Source organism: Mauremys reevesii, linkage group 4 (genome assembly GCF_016161935.1).
Source record: "Mauremys reevesii isolate NIE-2019 linkage group 4, ASM1616193v1, whole genome shotgun sequence".
NCBI classification, from domain to species: Eukaryota; Metazoa; Chordata; order Testudines; family Geoemydidae; genus Mauremys; species Mauremys reevesii.
Window position 1 is genome coordinate 94,712,127 of NC_052626.1, and position 21,655 is coordinate 94,733,781.

Below are 21,655 nucleotides of genomic sequence, written 5' to 3' on the forward strand. Positions count from 1 at the left end.
GAAGAGAAGGGAAGGGGCCCCCCAGCCCCTCCCCACTTTTGGGAAGGCTCCAACACCCTTGCTTTAGCCCCTCAAGATATGCCTACACTGCCCATTGAAGTGAGCTTCCCAGGCTAGGTTGGCAAACTTGGCTTAGTGGGGTGTACACTAGTGATATAAAAATGTGCAGACAGTGCTTTGAAGCCATGGCTCAGGGGCTCAGGCTCTGAAGCATAGGGAAAAAGGTGTGGGGAAGGGGCTGCACCACTGTAGCACTTCAGTGTAGATACTACCTATGACAATAGGAAGGCTTCTCCCATCAATGTAGGTAATCCACCTCCCTGGGAGGCAGTAATAAGGTCAATGGAAGAATTCTTCCAGTGACCTAAAATGGTCTGCACTGGGGGGTTAGGCTGGTATAGCTAGAGCTCTCAGGGATGGAGCTGCTAATGGCCATCCTCTGCCAGTGCCACCCCACAAGAACTCCCTGGGGTACGGGCCTTCCTAGGTGAGAGGAGTTATGGCCAGGAGTTCCTAAACTGAGTCTTCCCACTTGTAGGAACAGCCCATAGCTAACACAGACAGCCAGGAGGAAATTAGGCTGCTCTAACGTGGTGGGGGGCTGAACTAGCCCCAGCAGAGGACAGGCATAAAGGGAACATGAAACTATTTTTGCCCTCCTCTGCTCAGTCCCTGTGCTGAGTTCAGTGTTACTGAGAGGATGAATTTGCCTCCTCCCCCTTCTCCCACCATGCCTTTGGCATTTGTGATGAACAATTTAAAACAGAGGCAATTTCTGTTTCCATTTTAAGCAAAATAAGAATCATGTATGCAAGTGGGTTTGGGGAGTTTCTGGGAAAGTCTTGGTCCACTCTTTACTGCCCCCAGTGGAGGAGCAGATTGATCTATAGACCAAAGCATTCACTCTTCATTTCAGGAGAGCTGAATTTGGATTTTTAATATATGGAGATATACCTATCTCATAGAACTGGAAGGGACCCTGAAAGGTCATTAAGTCCAGACCCCTGCCTTCACTAGCAGGACCAAGTACTGATTTTTTGCCCCAGATCCCTAAGGCCCCCTCAAGGATTGAACTCACAACTCTAAGTTTAGCAGGCCAATGCTCAAACCACTAAGCTATCCCTCCCCATGAGTGACAAACTCAAGAGGCACAGCCTCACCTCCAGTTACCCACATCAAATAATCCTTCTAATTGCACACATCTGGCAGGTGATGTTTGAGAGACCCATACCTGGGACAAGGACATGGAACATGGTCAAAGGTGAGAAGTACTGGCAGAAACATATATGGGGATTTGCAGAGCACTGCCCAGAGGAGGCCTCGCTGAAGCCAGAGACATTAGCCCCTCACTTTCATGAGCTGTCACTTCACATAAAAAGCCTAAGAAAAAAAGTAGCTGGAAAATAGGAATCCATCAGCAATACAGACTTAAGTGCTTGAAGGGGAGGAAATAATAATGTCTGCCACTGGCCTATGGCTCCTTTTTCCTTATCTCCAAACTGAGACACACCTCTCCTCCATTCTTTACTGAGAATCCCCTTTTGACCAACATGATGCAAAACCGAGTTGCCAGTTTTGCTTACAAAGTCAATTCCTTTTAGGGAATGTAACCTTTCTTCCTGTGTAGCAGGCTTGATGGAGCCTTGTGTTATGTGAAGGGCCCTTACAGGCAGGTAGTCTGGACATAAGGAAGTTGTGGCATCCCAAGGCCTCTGGCACCCCTCTAATTTAATCTGTGCAGGTTATGGGGTGGTTCCACTGACTATCAACAGGGATACAGCTAGTGAAAGGATGGGACCAGGACAAACAGGTAGTGTGTGCTGATTCCACCCATCTCCCAGTGGCTCTCTTACAGAGCCCCTATTTTATGTGCACGCTCACACACACAGAAGAAGGTCAAAGCCCCATTGTCCTAGTGCAGTACAAACGGAGGGAGATAGGGTCACTGTCTACATAGTCAAGACAAATAGTAACAGACAACATAAGCAAACTATGTGATCAAAGACTATTTCATGTCCTTCGTGGTTTATTGATATTCTCAGAGCATTTTGTGTTCAGGACTGGTTTAGTTACTGATCTGAGATGATTTTCAAGGACAAAACTCCAGTCACATGTGAGTGCAGGGTACAAAGAAACCTAATTTACCCTTGATCTTTGTTTAAACTTCCCATTGATAGCAATGCAATGTAGTTGTAGCCGTGTTGGTTCCAGGATTTTAGAGAGACAAGGTGGGTGAAGTAATATCTTTTATTGGACCAACTGTTAGAGAGACAGAGAGAGCGTGCACGCTTGTCTCTCTCACCAACAGAAGTTGGTCCAATAGAAGATACTATCTCCCACCCTGTCTCACTGACAGCTATGGCAGTTTCCAAGTAGACTGAAGTAGTAAGTAGTCCTGTAGCACCCGCAATCCTAATACCAGGCAAACCCCTATGCTACTATTAAAAAAAGTCAGATTTTCTGTGTCCATGAGCAGACCAGGCCTTCATTTTTAAGGGTTTCATCTGTAATGTAGCCACATTCTTAAATCTTTTACTGTACTGGGGCTCCAAGGCCTAATCCAAGGCCTGCTGATGACAATCGAGATACTTGACTCCAATGGGCATTTGGACTGATTCCTTCACCTGTCTGGTTGTTTTCCAATCTATAAAATGGCTGTAATTATATTTCCCCACCCCAAAGGGGGGTTGTGAAGCTTTAGTTAATTAACATTTGTAAAGCACTTTGAGATCCTTGGAAGAAATGAGCTACAGCAATACAAAGTATCACTGGCATAATACTAGTTTAGTACCCCACCAAAACACGCTTCCCAATGTAGGCCTGGATTCTGTACCATTAGTCTCAATAGGAGCAGAGACAGGCCCAGAGTCTATTTGCTAAGTTCCAGCCACAGATGCCAGAGTTTGCCATGGAAATACTGACAGTATCTTAGCCACCGGGGTTGCAAGTGATGTTGCAGGTATGCAAGTTACTTGGAACTAAGCATCAGAATTTCTCTGCCTAGGGTAGGAGAAAAAGCAGGACCAGTGCCAAGAGTTGGGTGTGCACAGTATTACTTTACAGTATGTAAAGGAGATAAGTAGGTGTGCAGAACAATTACACACAGAAGCTATCACAAATAAAATTAAACCTGAAAGAACTGCCCAGCAGTGATGGATCAGTGTCTAGAGTTGCAATTTGCTAGAACATAGTAACAGTATTTGCTTTTCAAAAATAACTATCAAGCCTCGCTATCCGAAATGTTAGATAAGAGCAGCAAAGTTCTAAGAGCAAAAGTGATTTGCACAATTCCTGTTTTTTAACCTTTCCCTCTGGTCTCTCCTACTCTTTCTGTTCAGAACATGAATTCGTCAGTCCACAAGTTCAATTCAGCAGCAGCAACTGTGATGCTGTAATTAAAGCAGTGTCAGCACTTCCACGCTGAAACATCGCTTTGCTGTGCTTTCAATCCTCCTTTAAAACTTAACTCCAGAACAAAGCTCAATACAAACAAATCTCAGTTGGGGAGACAAATAAAAAATAAAATAGCTTTTCCACCAACATGCACAATTTGTCAGCTCCCATGTCTGTGTTCAGCTGAGTAATGAAATCGAAATCCCATATATGGGATGTAAGTGAACATATTGTTTTCCTCACCACTACCACCCCCCGATCCTTAATCTCTTCTTGTTCATCTCATTCACGGTCACCCTTCACCATGTATACAGGGCCGGCGCAACCCATTAGGCGACCTAGGTAGTTGCCTAGGTCGCCTAACATTTGAGGGGCGGCAACCTCAGCGGCCGGATCTTCGGCCACCCTGGTCATCATCGGTATTTCGGGGGTGGGACCTTCCGCCACCTAGGGGCGCCAAAAAAGCTGGTGGCGCTCCTGCATGTATATAAAGTTTTGTGTCAAAGCTTTCCAGCTGAAAGTCCATTTACCATCTGTCAGCCATTCAAAATCCTGGTGATACAAATGAGGGTCCTGATCTTCCAATGTGCTCTGTGTTGTCAACTCTCACTTGCTGCTGAGGAGCAGAGACTTCAAACCTTTATGCACATGAGCAATCATATTAAGTTAATTGGGCTGCTCACATTTCTCTGAGTAACCATTTGAAGGATTAGGCCCTCCAGACATATTCCTTTTGCAAGAAAGCTCAGTAGGGGTTTGGAGAAGACTATCTCTGCAAAAATACTCTAATTTGTCAGCACCAGAGAATTTTTCTGCAGGCGCAATAATTAACTTAACCCTTAAGTAAAAGTGAATCACTATCTTGGAGACATAAGTCAGTGTACAGTCTTGTATTATATCTATGTAGTATATTTCCAGTAGATCTATAATGCTAAGGTTGGCACAACAGTCCTTTAGTTCTCCAAAAGGTATAGGAAACATACTTCCTGTTGCATGTTTTTCATTGGGTCACTTTTGGCTGTTAACAATTAGAACGTCACACGGAGAAAAAGTAGTGACACTGAAAAACTACATATGTATTTTGAAGGTCTGCAGGCAAACTATAGTAAATCCTGAAGATATATTGCAATTAGAAATGCTACTTTTTACACTGCAATGCTTGTCTTTTCCAAAAATGTATCGCCGATAGCCATAATGTAGTATTTACTGTTGACAAAGAAATACAGCTTTAAATCAGCGTTGTCAACAGTAAATACTTTGCCCTCAAAGAGCTACTTGGCTACATCACATTACAGGAAGTGCTATCAATTGTGTGGTAATGTGAAAGAAATGGGTGGTTATGTACAGCAGCTATTTTTTGTTTGTTTTATTTGTTTGCCTTTGAACTCCACAGTAGTGGATTTTATATATATAAAATATACATATATTCAGTATATATATATATAATCCAGTAGTGTGTGTGTGTATATATATATATATATATATATAAAAAAAAGTGGTATGTGTCTCCTGGGGCCGTAGGACTGCAAGCCTCTGTTACTAGAGAACAGAGGTAGGCAACGTATGGCATGTGTGCCGAAGGCGGCAGGCGAGCTGATTTTCAGTGGCACTCACACTGCCCGGGTCCTGGCCACCGGTCCAGGGGGCTCTGCATTTTAATTTAATTTTAAATGAAGCTTCTTAAACATTTTAAAAACCTTATTTACTTTACATACAACAATCATTTAGTTATATATTATAGACTCATAGAAAGACCTTCTAAAAACATTAAAATGTATTACTGGCACGTGAAACCTTAAATTAGAGTGAATAAATGAAGACTCGGCACACCACTTCTGAAAAGTTGCCGACCCCTGCTATAGAACATGCTAATTGCCAAGTAGCACAAATCTGGGCTTTGTGTTTAATACTGTTTCCAATAAACAGTTCTAATCTTTACAGACATTATTTTCTTTTATTAATTCATATAGTAAAGACAGGACCGGCAAGCCTTACAGTTTGATTGGCTAAGGCAGATGAGTAATTATGCATCATTCCTTCAAAACATTGCACATTTTTTCGCTAGTAATCTTACTAATTTCTATAGTCCCTATTGTTATGGCAGCCCCTTATAGGTTTACATTAAATATAGGCATGGCTACCTAGTATCTTAACATTATTATTTGTATTGTTGTAGTACCTTGGGGTCCCAGTCCTGGAACAGGAACCCATTGTGGTAGGTGCTGTACAAACAGAAAATAAAAGATGGTCCCAGCCCCAAAGTGTTTCTAATCTAATACTACAGCACATGCGGTAGTCAAGGATGAAAAGCAGTTTCAATTAGAACTGTCTGCACATGTTCACCCCTTTCAGCTAAAACCTTGCAAGCTGTTCAGTATGGACAGATTCCTGCACAGAGCTCCACTGACTTCACTGGGGCTCTACATAGGTGCAGATGTCCACCCAAGCAGAACAGATTACCTGATCAGGGCCTAAATGCACACCTACAAGAGTAACGTACATGGCTCGCTATGTCAACTCATATATTATCATATATGATAAAACTCATATATTATCAGCCAAAACACCAGTGTCATACCTTTCACTCCTTTGTCACACTCTTCAATGGCAAGTTTTCATTTGTCACTTCTGGGCAGGTTTGAAAGTAGAGACTTGCAGACATGAATTCAAGAAAAGTAATTTTGAAGTGGTTATGGTGTGATGCTCTGTACCTTGTGGGAACACCCTACACCCCCATGTTCATCTTTATAAAATGATTGTGTGGTCTCCAATGCAAAATGTGTCATGTTGGGTGTCTTCAGAAGGCTCATGATGCACTGAGCATGGTTTTAGTGATGTTGTAGTAACTGTTATAGGTTGTAATTTAATGTATATAGTTATGAGGCTGAAAACGAATCCTCAAGGCTTAAAACAAGCCCATGCAAAAAACTCTCAAAGAACAGAAAAGCGGTTCACATCTCGTTAGGGCATGGATGGGATAAACCCAGCCCAGCTTCACAGGAACAATGGACACTGGCTTAGGCGGGAACAAAAGCATGTTAGACCAGGGGTCTCAAACACGCGGCCCGCAGGGCTATTTTCAGCAGACCACACCCGCGCCCCCGGCCTACCTCCAGGCCAGGGGTGGGCAAACTACAGCTGCAGGATTCTCCCCCCCCCCCCGAGCCCCACACCGCTCCCTGAAGTGGCTGGCATCACGTTCCTGTGGCCGGGGAGGGTAGGGGGGAGAAGCAGAGGGCTCCATCCGTGTGTTGCCCTGGCTTCCAGGCACCGCCCCCCCGCAGCTCCCATTGGTGAGGAACAGGGAACCATGGCCAATGGGAGCTTCGGGGGAGGTATCTGGAGGTGCGGCAAGCAGTGTATGGAGCCCTGCGTCTCCCCTCCCCCAGGGGCCGCAGGGACATTGTTCCACCTACTTCTGCACCCCACCCACCAACTCTCTGCACTGAGCTCCTGCCTGCACCTCAGCCACCTGCCCTGAGCTCCCTGCTGCATTCCTGCCCTGAGCTCCCCCTGCACCTCAACCCCCTGCTGCATCCCACACCCCTTATGCACCCCAACTCCCTGCCCTGAGCCCTCTGCCTGCACCCCAACCCCCTGTCCTGAGCCCCCTGCTGCACCCCACACCCTAACCCCCTGCCCTGAGCCCATTGCTGCATCCTACACCTTCTGCACCTTGAGCCCCCTGCTGGCACCCCAACCTCCGACCCTGAGCCCCCACCACACCCCTTATTCACCCTGTGGGGGCAGGGAGGGGATGGAGTTGGGGTGGGGACTTCAGGACAGGGGTTAGAATGGGGGCAGGGAAGGGGTGGGAAGAGGTGGGGCCTCATGGAAGGGGTGGAGTGGTGGCAGGGCTGGGGGCAGCGTTGGGCTGTCAATGATGCAGCCCTAGGGCCAATGAACTAGCCCTCATATGGCCCTCATGGTCATTTCAGTTTGAGACCCCTGTGTTAGACCGTCGAGGGAGTCACCCTCTTCTTAACTGTGATGAGGTAATGCTCACCTGACTCTGAAAGGGGGGGGGGCGCGCAAAGCCAAGAGGAAAGAAAGGACAAGATAAAAGAGAGAGACGTTTGCCATGTTCTCTCTCTTCCACCTCCATCTACAGACACCGCCACCACCAAGCGACTGAAATGCTAATCAAAGGGAAGAGCCTGACTGAAAAATAATCAGCCAGCCTGAGGTGAGAAGCATCTAAGTTTGTAAGGGCACTGAAAGTGTTAAGATCAGCTTATGTGTTTTGCTTTTATTTCATTTGACCAAATCTGACTTGTTATGCTTTGACTTATAATCACTTAAAATCTATCTTTAGAGCTAATAAATCTGTTTGTTTATTCTACCTGGAGCAGTGCGTTCAGTCTGAAGTGTGTCAGAGGCTCCCCTTGGGATAACAAGCCTGATACATTTCTATGTTTGTCAATTTAACAAAGAAATTGATAAACTTATAGAAGCTTGCAGCATCCAATGGGCATAACTGGACACTGCAAGATGGAGGTTCCTATGGTTGTTTCTGGGACCGGAGATATTGGCTAGTGTCATTCGCTTGCAAGTAGCTGGGAGTAGCTTACATGCCCGAGGCTGTGCGTGAACAACCCAGGAGTGGGGATTCTCACAGCAGAGCAGGGTAAGGCTGGCTCCCAGAGTTAAGGATTGGAGTGGCCTAGCAGATCACTGGTCCAGATAACACCACAAGGGAACGTCACAGTGAGAATTTCAGAAATGAGGTTGATTTATTTATTTTTATTTTTAATTATCTGAGTGTTCAGTTGCCTCTCACATTCAGCTCAGAGGACATTGTTTTTACTGTCTGTGGACAGGCCAATTTTAGATAACCTATTCTGTCTTGACACTGCATGTCTAGCTCATCCTCAGGGATGCCTGACATGAAAAGGTTACCCACTAAACCTGGATGCCAAGCAACTGTGAAGCTACTTTGAGTGAAGGGAGCATCTGTGTTCAGATTCCTCCAATCTGAGTTATATGCCAACTGTACAGATCATTGCTGGCACTGTGGGGACTAATTTCTTGCATTTCAACAAAAGTCCAACAAGCAAAAAATAGGATTTTTCCTAATTCCAAAGTAAGTTAGAGAAATCAAGTGCAATCTTGCCATTTTAAACAAAAACTAAATGTGGATATTTGTCAGTATTGACTTATTGCTCTGACACTGACTGGTTTTAATAATGCCCTGTAGTCCCAATACTTTTATGGTAAAGGTTAAAGTAAGGATATAATTAGAAGCAGGGTTATTTGACAAGAGTTTCCACCACCTAAAAATAAACAAACAGAAAAATAAATAAATAAATAAATAAATAGTGGAAGGTGCCTTTATATGCTACAGCTCTGTGTTTCAGTATTTCTGCTCTGTCTATGAAGTCTGGCATTTGCCCACTTAAAAAGTATTTTTAGTTTACAAACTCATAGAATTTAATTTAAATCAATCACAATATTCCTTTCACATGAGCTCCAAACTAATACTGAACATTAGTTTCTAATAATGATAGCTTAACTATGCTTTTAAAAAAAAAGAATAATTCCTTTTCAGTATATATCTAACCCAAATTCAGATCATTACTAGAGAAGCTTTTATAGTACTCGATTGCACGACATACATTCTGTCACTAAAATACTCTCAGCAACCCGATTCTCTTTATAATTCCAAGTCACATTCTCTGCTACTTAGCCCATTGTACTCCCAGGCACAGGTTGCTTAGCATCCAGTATTTGCTCTGGAATGTAGAAGCCAGCATGAAAGAGTAACTAACGCATCCGGAAACTGACTTATTAGGCTAAGTGCAGCACATTCCTATTAAAAATGAATGGGCTTGGTTTTAAATGAGGGTCACAAACAGTAAAATTTACCTTACAGGCTTCTTTTTCCAAATGAAATATTTAACAGAGGAAAACCACAGGTGTCAGTGTCAGAGAGATTCATTTTGTAGTTTAAAAACTGCAACTGCATATTAAAAACAAGTTAGATTAATTCTGCTTGCTACTAAACCTGTGCACTTTAGGTAAGTACATAGTTTAGAATGATATTTGTTGTAGCCATGTTGGAAGGAGGAATCTTTCATTTGTTTCCAAGAACAATATTAGTCATATTCCTGCTCAACAAGAAAACCTATACCATGTTTTATTTAGTTACTAATGTACCTCAGTCACTACAATATTTACAACCAAAAATGTACTATCTTTTCAGAACAAAATGCTGAATGCTTGGCTCCCCAACCCAGCACAAAAGCCCCAATCCTTAATGTTAACTGAGACAACAAGATTTCAAAAGCTGGCTGAAACAAAGTGCTCCAAAAGAATGCCAAACACAGATTGTGGTGGAACAAGAGAAAGTAGCTCCAGAAATCTGGACCTTCCACTGAGAAAGTCCTATTGCTGAGAAATGATTAAACCAGAAAGAGTGTAGAAGAATCCTGTAGAAAAATGTGGGGGAGAATGGTGCTCTCTCAGATAGCTGGGTCACAGATTATATGAAGGCTTAAAGTTGAGTGAAGAGCAGAGGCTCCCTTGGTATAAAGACAGAAGATTGCAGTTTGAAATCTCTCCATGAATCCTCTACTACTGGATTATTTAGGGGGACTGGTATTCAAGTTTCCAGTTGAGAAGAGGTTACATTTAAAGCTTGAGACCCTGCGCAATGGGGAATTTTTGACAGTGTGCCCACTTTTTATCAATTACACTGGTGAAACTCATGGACTTCAGTGGGGTTGCACAGTTTTAACCAATGGCAGAATATGCATCACTGTACCTTAGTTATTTATTAGCCAGAAATTTAGCACTACAGGTGTATATTGCTGCTTTACAAAACACAAAAAGAGCAACTCCCTTAGCTATACTGCTTAATGCCTATGTTAAATAAACAGGAGACAAAATAGGGGGTCTTGGGGCAAGAGAGGTTTGAAAGACAAAGCCTTACAAAATGATGGGGTTATTTGGAAGGCTCACACCCACCCACACCATCCCAGGAAAGTTACACGGCATTGTTGTTTTTAATATATTTAAAACTATAGTTTAAGCACCTACTTAAATAACTGGGTTTGTGAAGAGACTTGAAAACGGTGGAGGCATAGCAAATGGGTCAGGAAGTGTCATGCCTCCATCTAATCACATGTACTAATATATCTAAAAACTTTATGAGAATCAGGAAATAGTCCCTTACTGTACACATACAAGAAAAGAAATTATTTCTGATTGCTTTAAATCATCTATCTGACCTAGTTTCTCCCATACAAGAGTTGGCTCTGCAGTGTATATTCCCCCCACTCACCCCTTTCTTGTATCATTCTCAAATACCACAGCCAGCCAGCCAAGCAGCCTCCCTTCAGGAAGCCCTCCAACTGTCAAGTTTCAAAGAGAATCTCCCAGAGGGGTAGGGGAACAGCAGCTGGGGTTGCCAACAAGGACTGCAGTGCCCTATCATTAACACTTTAATACAGGCAAGGCACCATCTGTTTCACTGCTTCTCCTCCTCCCCCCAAGTCCTGAAGCTGAAAGTATTTCTGTAGGATGGACAAAGTGGAAGAAGGGCCCATTGGGTTAGCAATGTTGGAGCACATTTACTGATGCACCTGGACTGGGTAGGTGAGGGAACAGTTTTGGGGAAAATTAAAAATATACAAGAAACATACTTATCACATTTTTCTATTTAGATTGTAAACTATATAGGGCAGGAACATCATCTTCCTGGGTGTTTGTACAGCTCTGAGCACAATGAAGCTTTTAGGTGCTTCTATATAATACATGTAATAATAAAAGGAACACTGTCAAGATGTATCGGGTAGCCGTGTTAGTCTGGATCTGTAAAGCGACAAAGAGTCCCGTGACACCTTATAGACTAACAGACGTGTTGGAGCATAAGCTTTTGTGGGTGAATACCCACTTCGTCAGACACATGCATCACAAGAGCTTATGCTCCAAATGTCTGTTAGTCTATAAGGTGCCACAGGACTCTGTCGCTTTTTACTGTCAAGATGGATAAGCTTCCCCTCATAACTTATCAAGTTATCCACCTCACATGCTCATGATCTAACTCACCATTTGTCCCACCTAGAACGGGGATCACCACACATTCCTGTCTTTGGGTTTTCATTTTTTTCTTTAACTTTCAAACTCAGAGTGGGATTTAGAACCTTTCACTGGTTTGAATCTGGATCATGGCTGAAGATATGTAAATTGTTGCTTGCTGCTGTTACTTGCTCATGTGAAATTAACTGTAGTCTCAGTGCAAGCCCTATGCACAAATATAAACACAAGCCATCACTGACAGGATCAGCAGAGAAGCTAAAGCACAAGTGAGCATGAAGACAAATATTGAAGCCTCTTGTTTCTTGGTCACAGACATATTGGCAAGGCGGCGTAGGGAAGTTTGTGCAGTTATCAATGATGTATCTGTTCTGTGCAAAAATATTTTTCTAGTTCTGGTACATTTCACAGGAGCTAAAATTTACTTAAGAACCTGAAAAGCAATTCCTTTATACTCCTGTTTGAAACAGAGTTGTCTCGTTGTAGCCAGTCAAGATGAATGATGTTCAATTCCCCTTCTACTGGCTAGACATGAATTTAGAAATGAAAAAGAATACAAGAACATTAAAATGGCCATACTAGGTCAGGCCAAAGGTCCATCTAGCCCAGTATCCTGTCTTCTGACAGTGGCCATTGCCAGGTACCCCAGAGGGAATGAACAGAACAGGTAATCATCAAGTGATCCATCCTGTCGCTCATTCCCAGCTTCTGGCAACTACATGCTTGTTGACTCCTTCAAAGAATTCTAGTAGATTGGTGAGGCATGATTTCCCTTTACAAAAACCATGTTGACTCTTCCACAACAAATTATGTTCATCTCTGTGTCTGACAATTTTATTCTTTACTATATTTTCAACCAGTTTGCCAGGTACTGAAGTCTGCTTTACTGGCCTGTAATTGCCAGGATCACCTCTGGAGGCCTTTTAAAAAATTGGCATCACCTCCATTAGCTATCCTCCAGTCATTTGGTACAGAAGCTGATTTAAATGATAGGTCACAAACTACAGTTAGTAGTTCTACAATTTCACATTTGAGTTGCTTCAGAACTCTTGGGTGAATACCATCTGGTCCTGGTGTCTTATAACTGTTTAGTTTATCAATTTGTTCCAAAACACGGCTGCTACTCTGAAACCTCAATCTTGGACAGTTCCTCAGATTTGTCATCTAAACAGAATGGCTCAGGTTTGGGAAACTCACGGCTGAAGATGTGGATGAAGACTGATGCAAAGAAACCATTTCATTTCTCCGCAATGGCCTTATCGTCCTTGAGTACTCCTTTAGCATCTTGATCTTCCAGTGGCTCCACTGGTTGTTTAGCAGGCTTCTTGCTTCGGATGTGCTTAGATTTTTTGCTATTATTTTTTCAGTCTTTGGCTAGCTGTTCTTCAAATTCTTTTGGGCCTTCCTAATTATATTTTTACACTTCGTTTGCCAGAGAGTTTATGCTCCTATTTTCCTCATTAGAATTTAACTTTCACTTTTTAAAGGATGCCCTTTTTGTCTCTCACTTTTTTTTTACTGTATTGTTTAGTCATGGTGGCAGTTTTTTGGTTCTGATTATGTTTTTTAATTTGAGGTATACATTTAAGTTGAGCCTCAATTATGGTGTCTTTAAAAAGTTTCCATGCAGCTTGCAGGGATTTCACTTTTGGCACTGTACCTTTTAATTTCGGTTTAACCAACTTCCTCATTTTTATGTAATCTCCCTTTCTGAAATTAAATGCTAGTGTTAAGCTGCTGTGGTGTTTTCCCCGCCACAGAGATGTTAAATTTAATTATTTTATGGTCACTATTACCAAATGGTCCAGCTATAGTCACCTCTTGGACTAGATCCTGCACTCCACTTAGGACAAAATCAAGAATTGCCTTTCCTCTTGTGGGTTCCAGGACTAGCTGCTCCAATAAGCAGTCATTTAAGGGGTCAAGAAACTTTATCTCTGCATCCCATCCTGAGGTGACATGTACCTAGTCAATATGGGGATAGTTGAAATCCCCCATTTTTTTTTTTAATAGCCTCTCTCATCTCCCTGGGCATTTCACAGTCACTATCACCATCCTGGTCAGGTGGTCAGTAATATAGCTCATCTGTCATAGTTTTATTATTAGAGCATGGAATTACTATCCATAGAGATTCTATGGTACAGTTTGGTTCATTTAAGATTTTTACTTGACTTGATTCTTTCACATATAATACCATCCCCCACCAGCATGACCTGTTCTGTCCTTCTGATATATTTTGTACCCTGGTATTACTGTGCCCCATTCATTATCCTCATTCCACCAAGTTTCTGTGATGCCTATTACATCAATAGCCTCATTTAATATGAGGCACTCTAGTTCACCCATCTTATTATTTAGACTTCTAGCATTGGTATATAAGCACTTTTAAAAGTTGTCACTTTTTAGCTGTCTGTTATTACATGATGCAATTGAATGGGACTCTTTCATTGGACTGTTTCTCATCAGATCCTATCCATATTTTTATCGTCTTCCATCCTCTCCTCTTTACTAGGAAATAAAGAATCTCCATTAATAGATCTTCCCCTAAAGGATGCCTCTGACCGAACTACATGCTCCTCCGCACCTGTCAGCTTTCCCCCAGCCCTAAGTTTAAAAACTGCCCTACGCTGGCATTTAAAAGGTCAATCTGGTTCCATTCTGATTTAATTTAATTTAGCATTTCAGAGAATGCTACCATGGAGGTCCTGGACCTCAAGTCATCTGGTCCACCCCAATACAGGATGGTTCCTTCTATGCATTCTCTTTTGCTTCATAGTTATTTAATAGTTCCCAAGCAATAAAGCTTCCACCACTTTCCAGAAGAGGCTTTAAATTTAATATTTAGCCTACCAGTAAGATGTTCCTAATATTTAGCCTGAATTGCCCCATTTTATAATATCACCCATTACTGCCCTTGTACAGTAATTCCTCGCTTAACGCTGTAGTTATGTTCCTGAAAAATGCGAGTTTAAGCAAAACGATGTTAAGTGAATCCAATTTCCCCATAAGAATTAATGTCAATAGAGTGGGGGTTAGGTTCCAGGGAAATTATTTTCAACAGACAAAAAACTATATATTATATAGATATACACACAGTATATGTTTTAAACAAACAATTTAATCCTGTTCACAGCTATGATGATTGTGAAGCTTGGTTGAGGTGGTGAAGTTAGAGGGTGGAAGAGGGAGGGATATTTCCCGGGGAATGCCTTACTGCTAAATGATGAACTAGCACTTGGCTGAGCCCTCAAGGATTAACACATTGTTGTTAATGTAGCCTCTCACACAAGGCAGCACCAACACGAGGGAGGGGAGACAGCATAGCAGAGACAGACACACCTTGTGTGTGGCAGAGAGAGAGATGCACACTGCCCCTTTAAATAAGCTGACCCACTCTTAAGTGCATTGTCTTTTTAAGTGGATCTGGAAGTTGAGACAGCAGCTGCTGCCCCAAGCTCTCTGTCTCTCTCCCTTCATGTCCCCTCCCTGCTCTATATGGAGAAGGGATAAGTGGGGTGCAGGAGCAGGGGGGAGGTGGACACCCTGACATTAGCTCCCCCCACCCCCTTTCCCAGCAAGCGGGAGTCTCTGGAAGCAGCTTCAAGGCAGAGGGCAGGAGCAGCACATGGCAGTGAGGGGAAGGACAGCTGAACTGCCAATTGCTAGCCTGCTGGGCTGGCTGCTGCACAGGGAACTTAGGGGAGCAGGGGAGCTGATAGCGGGGCTCCAGTCCACCCTGGTTCCAAGCCCCCACCAGCTAGCTGCAACAGGCTGCTCTTCCTGCAAGTGGTGGACAAAGCAGGCGGCTGCCAAACAACATTAGAAAAAAGAACATTGCACAACTTTAAACGAGCATGTTCCCTAATTGATCAGCAATGTAAGAATGAAACAACGTTAACCAGGACGACTTTAAGTGAGGAGTTACTGTACCAATCTAAATATTTCCATCTTTCATATGCTTGTAGAGGACTGTTATACTCTCTGCCCCCTTCTCATATTTGCTTAGCTGTATGTTTAGCTTTTAATCTTTCCTTATAAAGCTGCTCCACACTCCACTTTTGTTGCATACTGGAAAAATGAATTAAGGAGAGAGCATTCAGTAAACTGCAAGCCCAGAACTAAACATTATATTCCAGGTGTAATCTCACCAGAGGCATACAGAAAGGGACTGTTTTAGCCAATTACAAATTCACATAAATTACTGTCCAAAGATCTCTTGACATACTATTTTCCAGGTTTATCACTCCAATTGATTACCTGGGTGTAGGGGAAGTTTTGACCAGATGTATTAGCTTGTATTTTACCAAAATGAATCATTACTTACTTGCATTCTTTCTCCTTTCACTAATGCGCCAAACTAGGATCAAGGGGCCCCTTAGAGATTAAACAATGATACTTCAGGGTTTTTTATTTAATGCCTTACTTGCATCATAACATCAACAAGTTTTGTACATTACTGCAACCTTTTAGCTATTTCGCTTATTTTGCATGTGAAGTCCAGTGTACAGTGTACTGAAGTACTATTAAGAAGATTTATACAGGTCAAGTCTAAACAAGTCAACAATGCATGTGGATGAGAAGAAGCAGAGTAAGTTGTTGCTATGTCTCTCATCCCTTTCCAGGGAGACCAAGCACTCACCTAGCAATTCTAGAATATTACAATTCTAGATTTTGTGTCATCTTCTGTTTCACTTTCTTAAAAGGAGAGAGACTAGATTACCCTCAACAATGTTGGGGTTTTAGTTTTTGCTCAGTAGACTGCTATAGAATGCTGGCTATGATGGTCAGAGAAATGCCACATACTGCACTTTTTAAAAAATAAGTTTTTACTATCTGTATCTCTACAGTGCCTATCAGAATGAAACCCAACAATAAAAATAAAAGTGTATTCATTTTGGGGAAAATCAGAGTGTCCTTCCAATTACTGCCCTGAGAGGAACAGCCATTCAATTAGTAAGTGAAATTAAAGGCCACTGTTAGCAGCCACCATACTAGAAGTTGATAGGATGCAATTAGAAATAAGAGAAAAATCCCACACATTGCATTCAAACCACCATTCTTAATGCTTTAAATTTTATCTCAGTACATTTCTAAACTAATCAGAACTTTTAACCTCACCAATTAGTCATTATTTTCATTTTCCACAGTAATGCACACAGTTAAAATTGCTCAAAGCTGTCATTGTTTCAGCCCTTCCATATCGTGAAAAGACAAGATGGTAGTACAATTACTAATTATCTATCAATATGAGTCACAGATCTGTTGAAGGGTAGAGAAAGCCAAAGAGACTGCCAACCTCATACCACAGAAAGTAACAAGATAGTGTTGGAGGAAAAATGGGTTTGAGCTTATAAATAAATCCTGAAAGTGGAAGCACTGTTAAAATTTACCTTGAGGGGACAGAGAAATAGGACTGGTGGTCAAGTTAACTAACCTTTTATTTATCCAGTCATCTGAAGCAGACAAAAGAAACAGCAAGCTTCTTCAAACAGACAAAGCCAAAGTAGATGCATTGCAAGAGGCACTATAATAAATTTAAGAAAAGCTTGAAGTTAAAAAGGAAAAAATGAGGCCCTCTGAACCCAGTTTGCCCTCTCCCTTATACAGATCACTACACTGCAGATTCGAAGCAGGAGTGGGTAATTCACACTTACACTGTTCACTGAGCTATTGCATAGCTTCTAGCAAGTCACAAGTACTGTGAACACTTGCTTTAATCTTTTCCATATTAAGCTTTTTTTTTTTTTAAAAGGACAGCATGAATAGAATATATTTTAAGCATTTTCCGACATTTGTCTACAGCAGTATCCTAGCTTCGTTTCTGTATTAAATTATCAGTTTGTCCCCCAGTATCATATGAAGTATGCAAATTTAGTGCTAGTTAATATTTTATCTACACCTCTCATCTCTCCTATATAACAGGATACATGTTTCCTTAGATCTGACATTTACTTCAGTCTGACACAACCATCCCTGTACATTATTGTAAATACTAGATCAGGAATTTATGAAGGAAGGTTATCAAATTTGGTATATTGTTTATAGTTTCCTGCAGTACAAATATCTGAGTCTTAGACATTAGAAAAGTGTGTGTGTGTGTGAGAGTGTGTGTGAGAGAGAAGAATTAACAAATCCAACCTATCATGCTTACCAGTGTAATCTTTCAAAGGGCAAGTGAAAACAGGCATGAATGTCATGCCTTAGCCCTGGTGAGTTATGAACACTGTTTTTGTACAGAGCTACACTTCCTCCTGCATTCTCCTCAGAAGTTCCAGGTTTTCCGTCTCTGTGGTACAGTGATTGCAATTCACTCACGCAAACTTAAAGACTACAGCTTATTGCAAAGCCACGGTGTACTGCACATTTGGTGGGAATAAACTTGCGGTGTTAACTAGTATTTCCTTAGCTTTCATATTTAGGTTCATTTTCCTCCTAACCTTCAACTCTTTTACCTGCAAAAGGAAGTATTTATGCACTCAGATATACAGAAATTGACATTACCAACAAAGAGATGGTGATAGTTAGTAACAAACTTCAATATAACCAAATATTCCTAGCTATGCACTTGAGCAATACCTCATAAAAATCTTAGTCTGTGCTCTGTCCTCTTAAATAAAAAGAGCATGAGAGATACCCTTACCAACTAGACTTTCTGTAAGAAAACATAAAAATGCATATGTAACTACAAAGAGCTTATCAAGATAGTATAACCTTGAATTCTGTAAATCCTATTTTCAATTAAGTATTCCACACAATTTAACTTAAAACTTGAGAAATTCAGTATATGTAAAGATGCAATAAATATTATAAACGGCATATTTAAGGGATTTGTTTATTTTTGGTTTACAAACAAAGGCACCCGATGTTTCTATTGATGTCTTATAAAAGCTTACAGATTTAACATTTCTTTTAGAGTATCTGTTCCTATGGCAGAAAATCCCATTATAGGAAAAAAGCACTTTTCCCTTGGTCCCATATTTTAAATACCGGTATACCCGTTTAATGACCATCAGTTTTCACACTGCTCTTCCTCCTACTTAACATGTCAAATTTCACTGTTATTTAGTGAGTTACAGGACACGTTAACCTTACGGTATCAAAATATAGATCCAGTATGTTCTGATTAATATTTATAGTTCTGGAAACAGAAAACTGCAAACATTAATACGAGAAAAAAAAAGCAAAAATATAGTGTCCTGTATGGGAAAAAAAGTGCCTTCAGATAAAATTTTAATGGCTGATTCATGTGGAATGACAGAATAAATGTACTTAATGTGATAAGTCACTATCATGAATTAAACAAGGTGACTGATGAGTTTGTGTATGAAACAAAAATAGTAATCCACAGCTAACCATAGTCTCAATTATAAAGAAAAGCCTGGGGTTTTTAAATGGTTAAGTTTACATGGGAAAGATTAGAGATTCTTATGCTCAAAATGATGCAATTACTTCAATCATTTATTCATTCAATAGCAGAGATTCCTTAAAGAGTGCTATGGACAAGAAAAATCAATTCAGTGGCTTCATAGTTCTCAGTTGCTCAGTTTAAAAGAATTATGTAAAAAACAAGTTATTGTTACAGAGAGAAAAATTTGTTTAACTATTAATTTCACAATCTTGATATATTTCGGCCTCTCTCCAAGTTCACCCACATACCAAGACCAGAAAAGGTGGTTCATTAGATTCCAGGCACTTTCTGCAGAAAATCTACATTTCATTAACAGTATATTTTCAAATCCAACAACTGAAGATGCACAGGGAGGCAGCTATGACAAATACATTAGGAATATTACAGTTAAGTGTAACACTCTGAATCACAAAAGCCAGAATTTATTGTAGTTTCAACCATTGTCAGAGGTCTCTCACACTTCATGGTATGGTCCTAAACCATTATAGTTTTGTATCACTGTAAAGAATATACACACAAGAATCTTTAAAAGGAGGCAAGGTTTTAAGTACTTACTACAGAGTATTTAGCTTCAACAAAGGAAGCTGTTCTCTTTCCAAAATTAGATATACACCCACGTGAAATAAAGTGTTTTCCTTTCAAGTTAGCTTTCCACAAGAACAGCAAAATAAGCTCATTGCACATTTACTTCAAATGGGAAAAGAAAACAAATATGCATATATGTATGTAATTTTTGTATGATTAATTCAAAATTTCCCTTTCCAGGCATATTCAAAAACACATACTGGATTTAAGTACAGCATAAACTGATCATTTTAATGAGAACATATCATGTAGGTGTGCAGGTCAGTGTGTCAAATAAAAGCAATGTTAAAAATGTTTTAAAATAGAACTGTAGGCAATTGAGATATAAAGGGAAATTCATTAAGTGTTACATCAAAATAGAATTCAGCTGTTTCTTGCAGTTAGTCAATACGTATTTCTCCTGCTAAAACAAAATAGACATGCAGAAAAATAGATTTCTTCAATTTTAGCCAAGAGTTTGCTACTAAATATTGTAAACTTAAAAAAAATTCTTAATTTATTTAAGATGTGTAGGATTCCTCTTCTCCCTACCTCCCCAGTGAAATGCAGGTTTGTGTTGGATCATTATTTAATGTGTTTCTTGCAAGTATGTTAACTTCAATCCTTCACCTAGTAAGATAATTTTGTTGGGATTATGATTATGGGAGATAGCATACCTTGCTAAACCATTATTGACTGAGAATATACAATTTGTTTTAGCCAACCAGAACTTAAAATATATTCTATGAATAATATAAATAGTAGCAAAGACTATGGAAATTCCTCTAGGAGAGGTTATTCTTGAACTAGGTGTGTAATTATTGTCTCTGTGTTCCTGATCTAGCCATCATCTAGGGCGAAGAAATTCAACAGCTTGCATTTCTGTTCTTTTCACGGTTATTGTTCCTTTTCTTTTATTTCTTTTTTCAATACAAGGATTGATTTTGCTTTCAGACACGCAAATGGTTCTCACTAACTTTAATGGGAGTTTCATGACAGTGTATAAGGGCAGAAATAATCAGTGTGTGCATTTTGAAGACTAGATCAGACAACTAGCCTTTCAATTAAGAGAGATGCATTTCTTTTAATGAAGGAGTCTTCATCATATCCTTACCATCTTTGAGGAAGGAAGTGAGGGAAAGGTGATAAAAGTCAAGAACAGAACAACATAAGGAGCTATCAGTAATTTACAAAGATCCACGGTCACTCATATGGGCTTGTAAGGGCACAAAAGTCACTAATCTAGAAGAGTCTCAAATAAATAGGTCTACAAACTGAGTCAATATTTTGTTCTTACTGAATGTGCCTATTTACAGTAAATATTAAAACCAGAAGTTAATTGTTAAGGCAGATTTCAATCAAATGCATTCCAGAATTGCACAGTTATATTGGTCAATAATCCAAATGTTTCTGCCCAGGCCAAAGAGTTAAACTTGCTGTGGATAAATTTTTGTTTGTAATGCTAACACATTTGTCTAATGTCAATTTGATCCAGTATTCAACTGTTTTATTCTCTAAGTTTTCATGGAATACACAATTAAACATTACATATACTGTACTGTATATTTCACACTCCAGGTCTAAGATGATTTCATGTTTTTACAAAAGATGAGATGACTAAGTACATTTTACAGGCTTTGTGCAGTTAGACCACCATATGCATAGATGTCCTAATGCTAAAATTCTTCTCTTCAGTATCTCATAGTACTGGATGCTCTAAAGTAGGAGAGGAACTTGTAACACAGACTAACCACGAAGTACCAGATGTTTCTCGCCATTTGTGATCTTGCAATAAAGATACGCCAGATCAGGATCACAAGGACTGTATTGAAGCCATAACGTATGTTCCTTAACCTGGGAAAGAATTAAAGAAAATGTAAAAATTGTAAGTGTTGAGAAAACACTGAGCTGTGCAGATGCAAGATGCTATAGAGTGCAACCTCTAATTGATTATGGAATACAAGGCATTCCACGCTTTTCACACCCCAAGTAGCACTGTGGGCCAAATTAACTGAACGAAGGGGCAGCAGCTCATCTGCAGTTATCCCAGAGGGCTGGGAACAGACTTAATCATTGAGAAAGGGGCTTGGCAGGAATGGAGAGGAAAGCCACATAACTGGGTTAGTGACTGTACTACAGAATAAACAAAAATATAATATGCCAACAGTAAAGGATATTTATCAAGCAAATTCAAGGCCAACACATGGTTGTTTTCCCATGTATTTTTAGAAAGGACACTAATCCTTAGTTTCC

General features: G+C 40.5%; 2 protein-coding genes across 20 annotated transcripts in view; both read right to left on the reverse strand.

Moving 5' to 3' along the window:
* OVCH2 (ovochymase 2) overlaps nucleotides 1–18,138 on the reverse strand; it is a 71,071-nt gene extending 52,933 nt beyond the window's left edge. For 7 of the 10 annotated variants that reach the window (XR_005597810.1, XR_005597808.1, XM_039535885.1 and 4 more), the window contains exon 1: nucleotides 11,443–11,574. Coding sequence is in view for 5 of the 10 variants with exons in the window: in XM_039535885.1 (XP_039391819.1) it covers nucleotides 11,443–11,477 (35 nt within the window). In the remaining 5 variants the exon portion in view is untranslated. Of the gene's footprint in view, nucleotides 1–11,442; nucleotides 11,575–16,864; nucleotides 16,955–17,581 lie in introns of those variants that run through there. The other 3 variants (XM_039535888.1, XM_039535887.1, XM_039535886.1) reach the window with 1 other exon arrangement.
* Nucleotides 18,139–18,248: 110 nt separating this feature from the next.
* Nucleotides 18,249–21,655, reverse strand: part of FAR1 (fatty acyl-CoA reductase 1) — an 81,254-nt gene continuing 77,847 nt past the window's right edge. For all 10 annotated transcript variants that reach the window (XM_039535898.1, XM_039535895.1, XM_039535894.1 and 7 more), the window contains one exon: nucleotides 18,249–21,256. In XM_039535898.1, coding sequence (XP_039391832.1) covers nucleotides 21,094–21,256 — 163 coding nt within the window. In that variant the 3' untranslated portion in view covers nucleotides 18,249–21,093. The remainder of the gene's footprint in view (nucleotides 21,257–21,655) is intronic.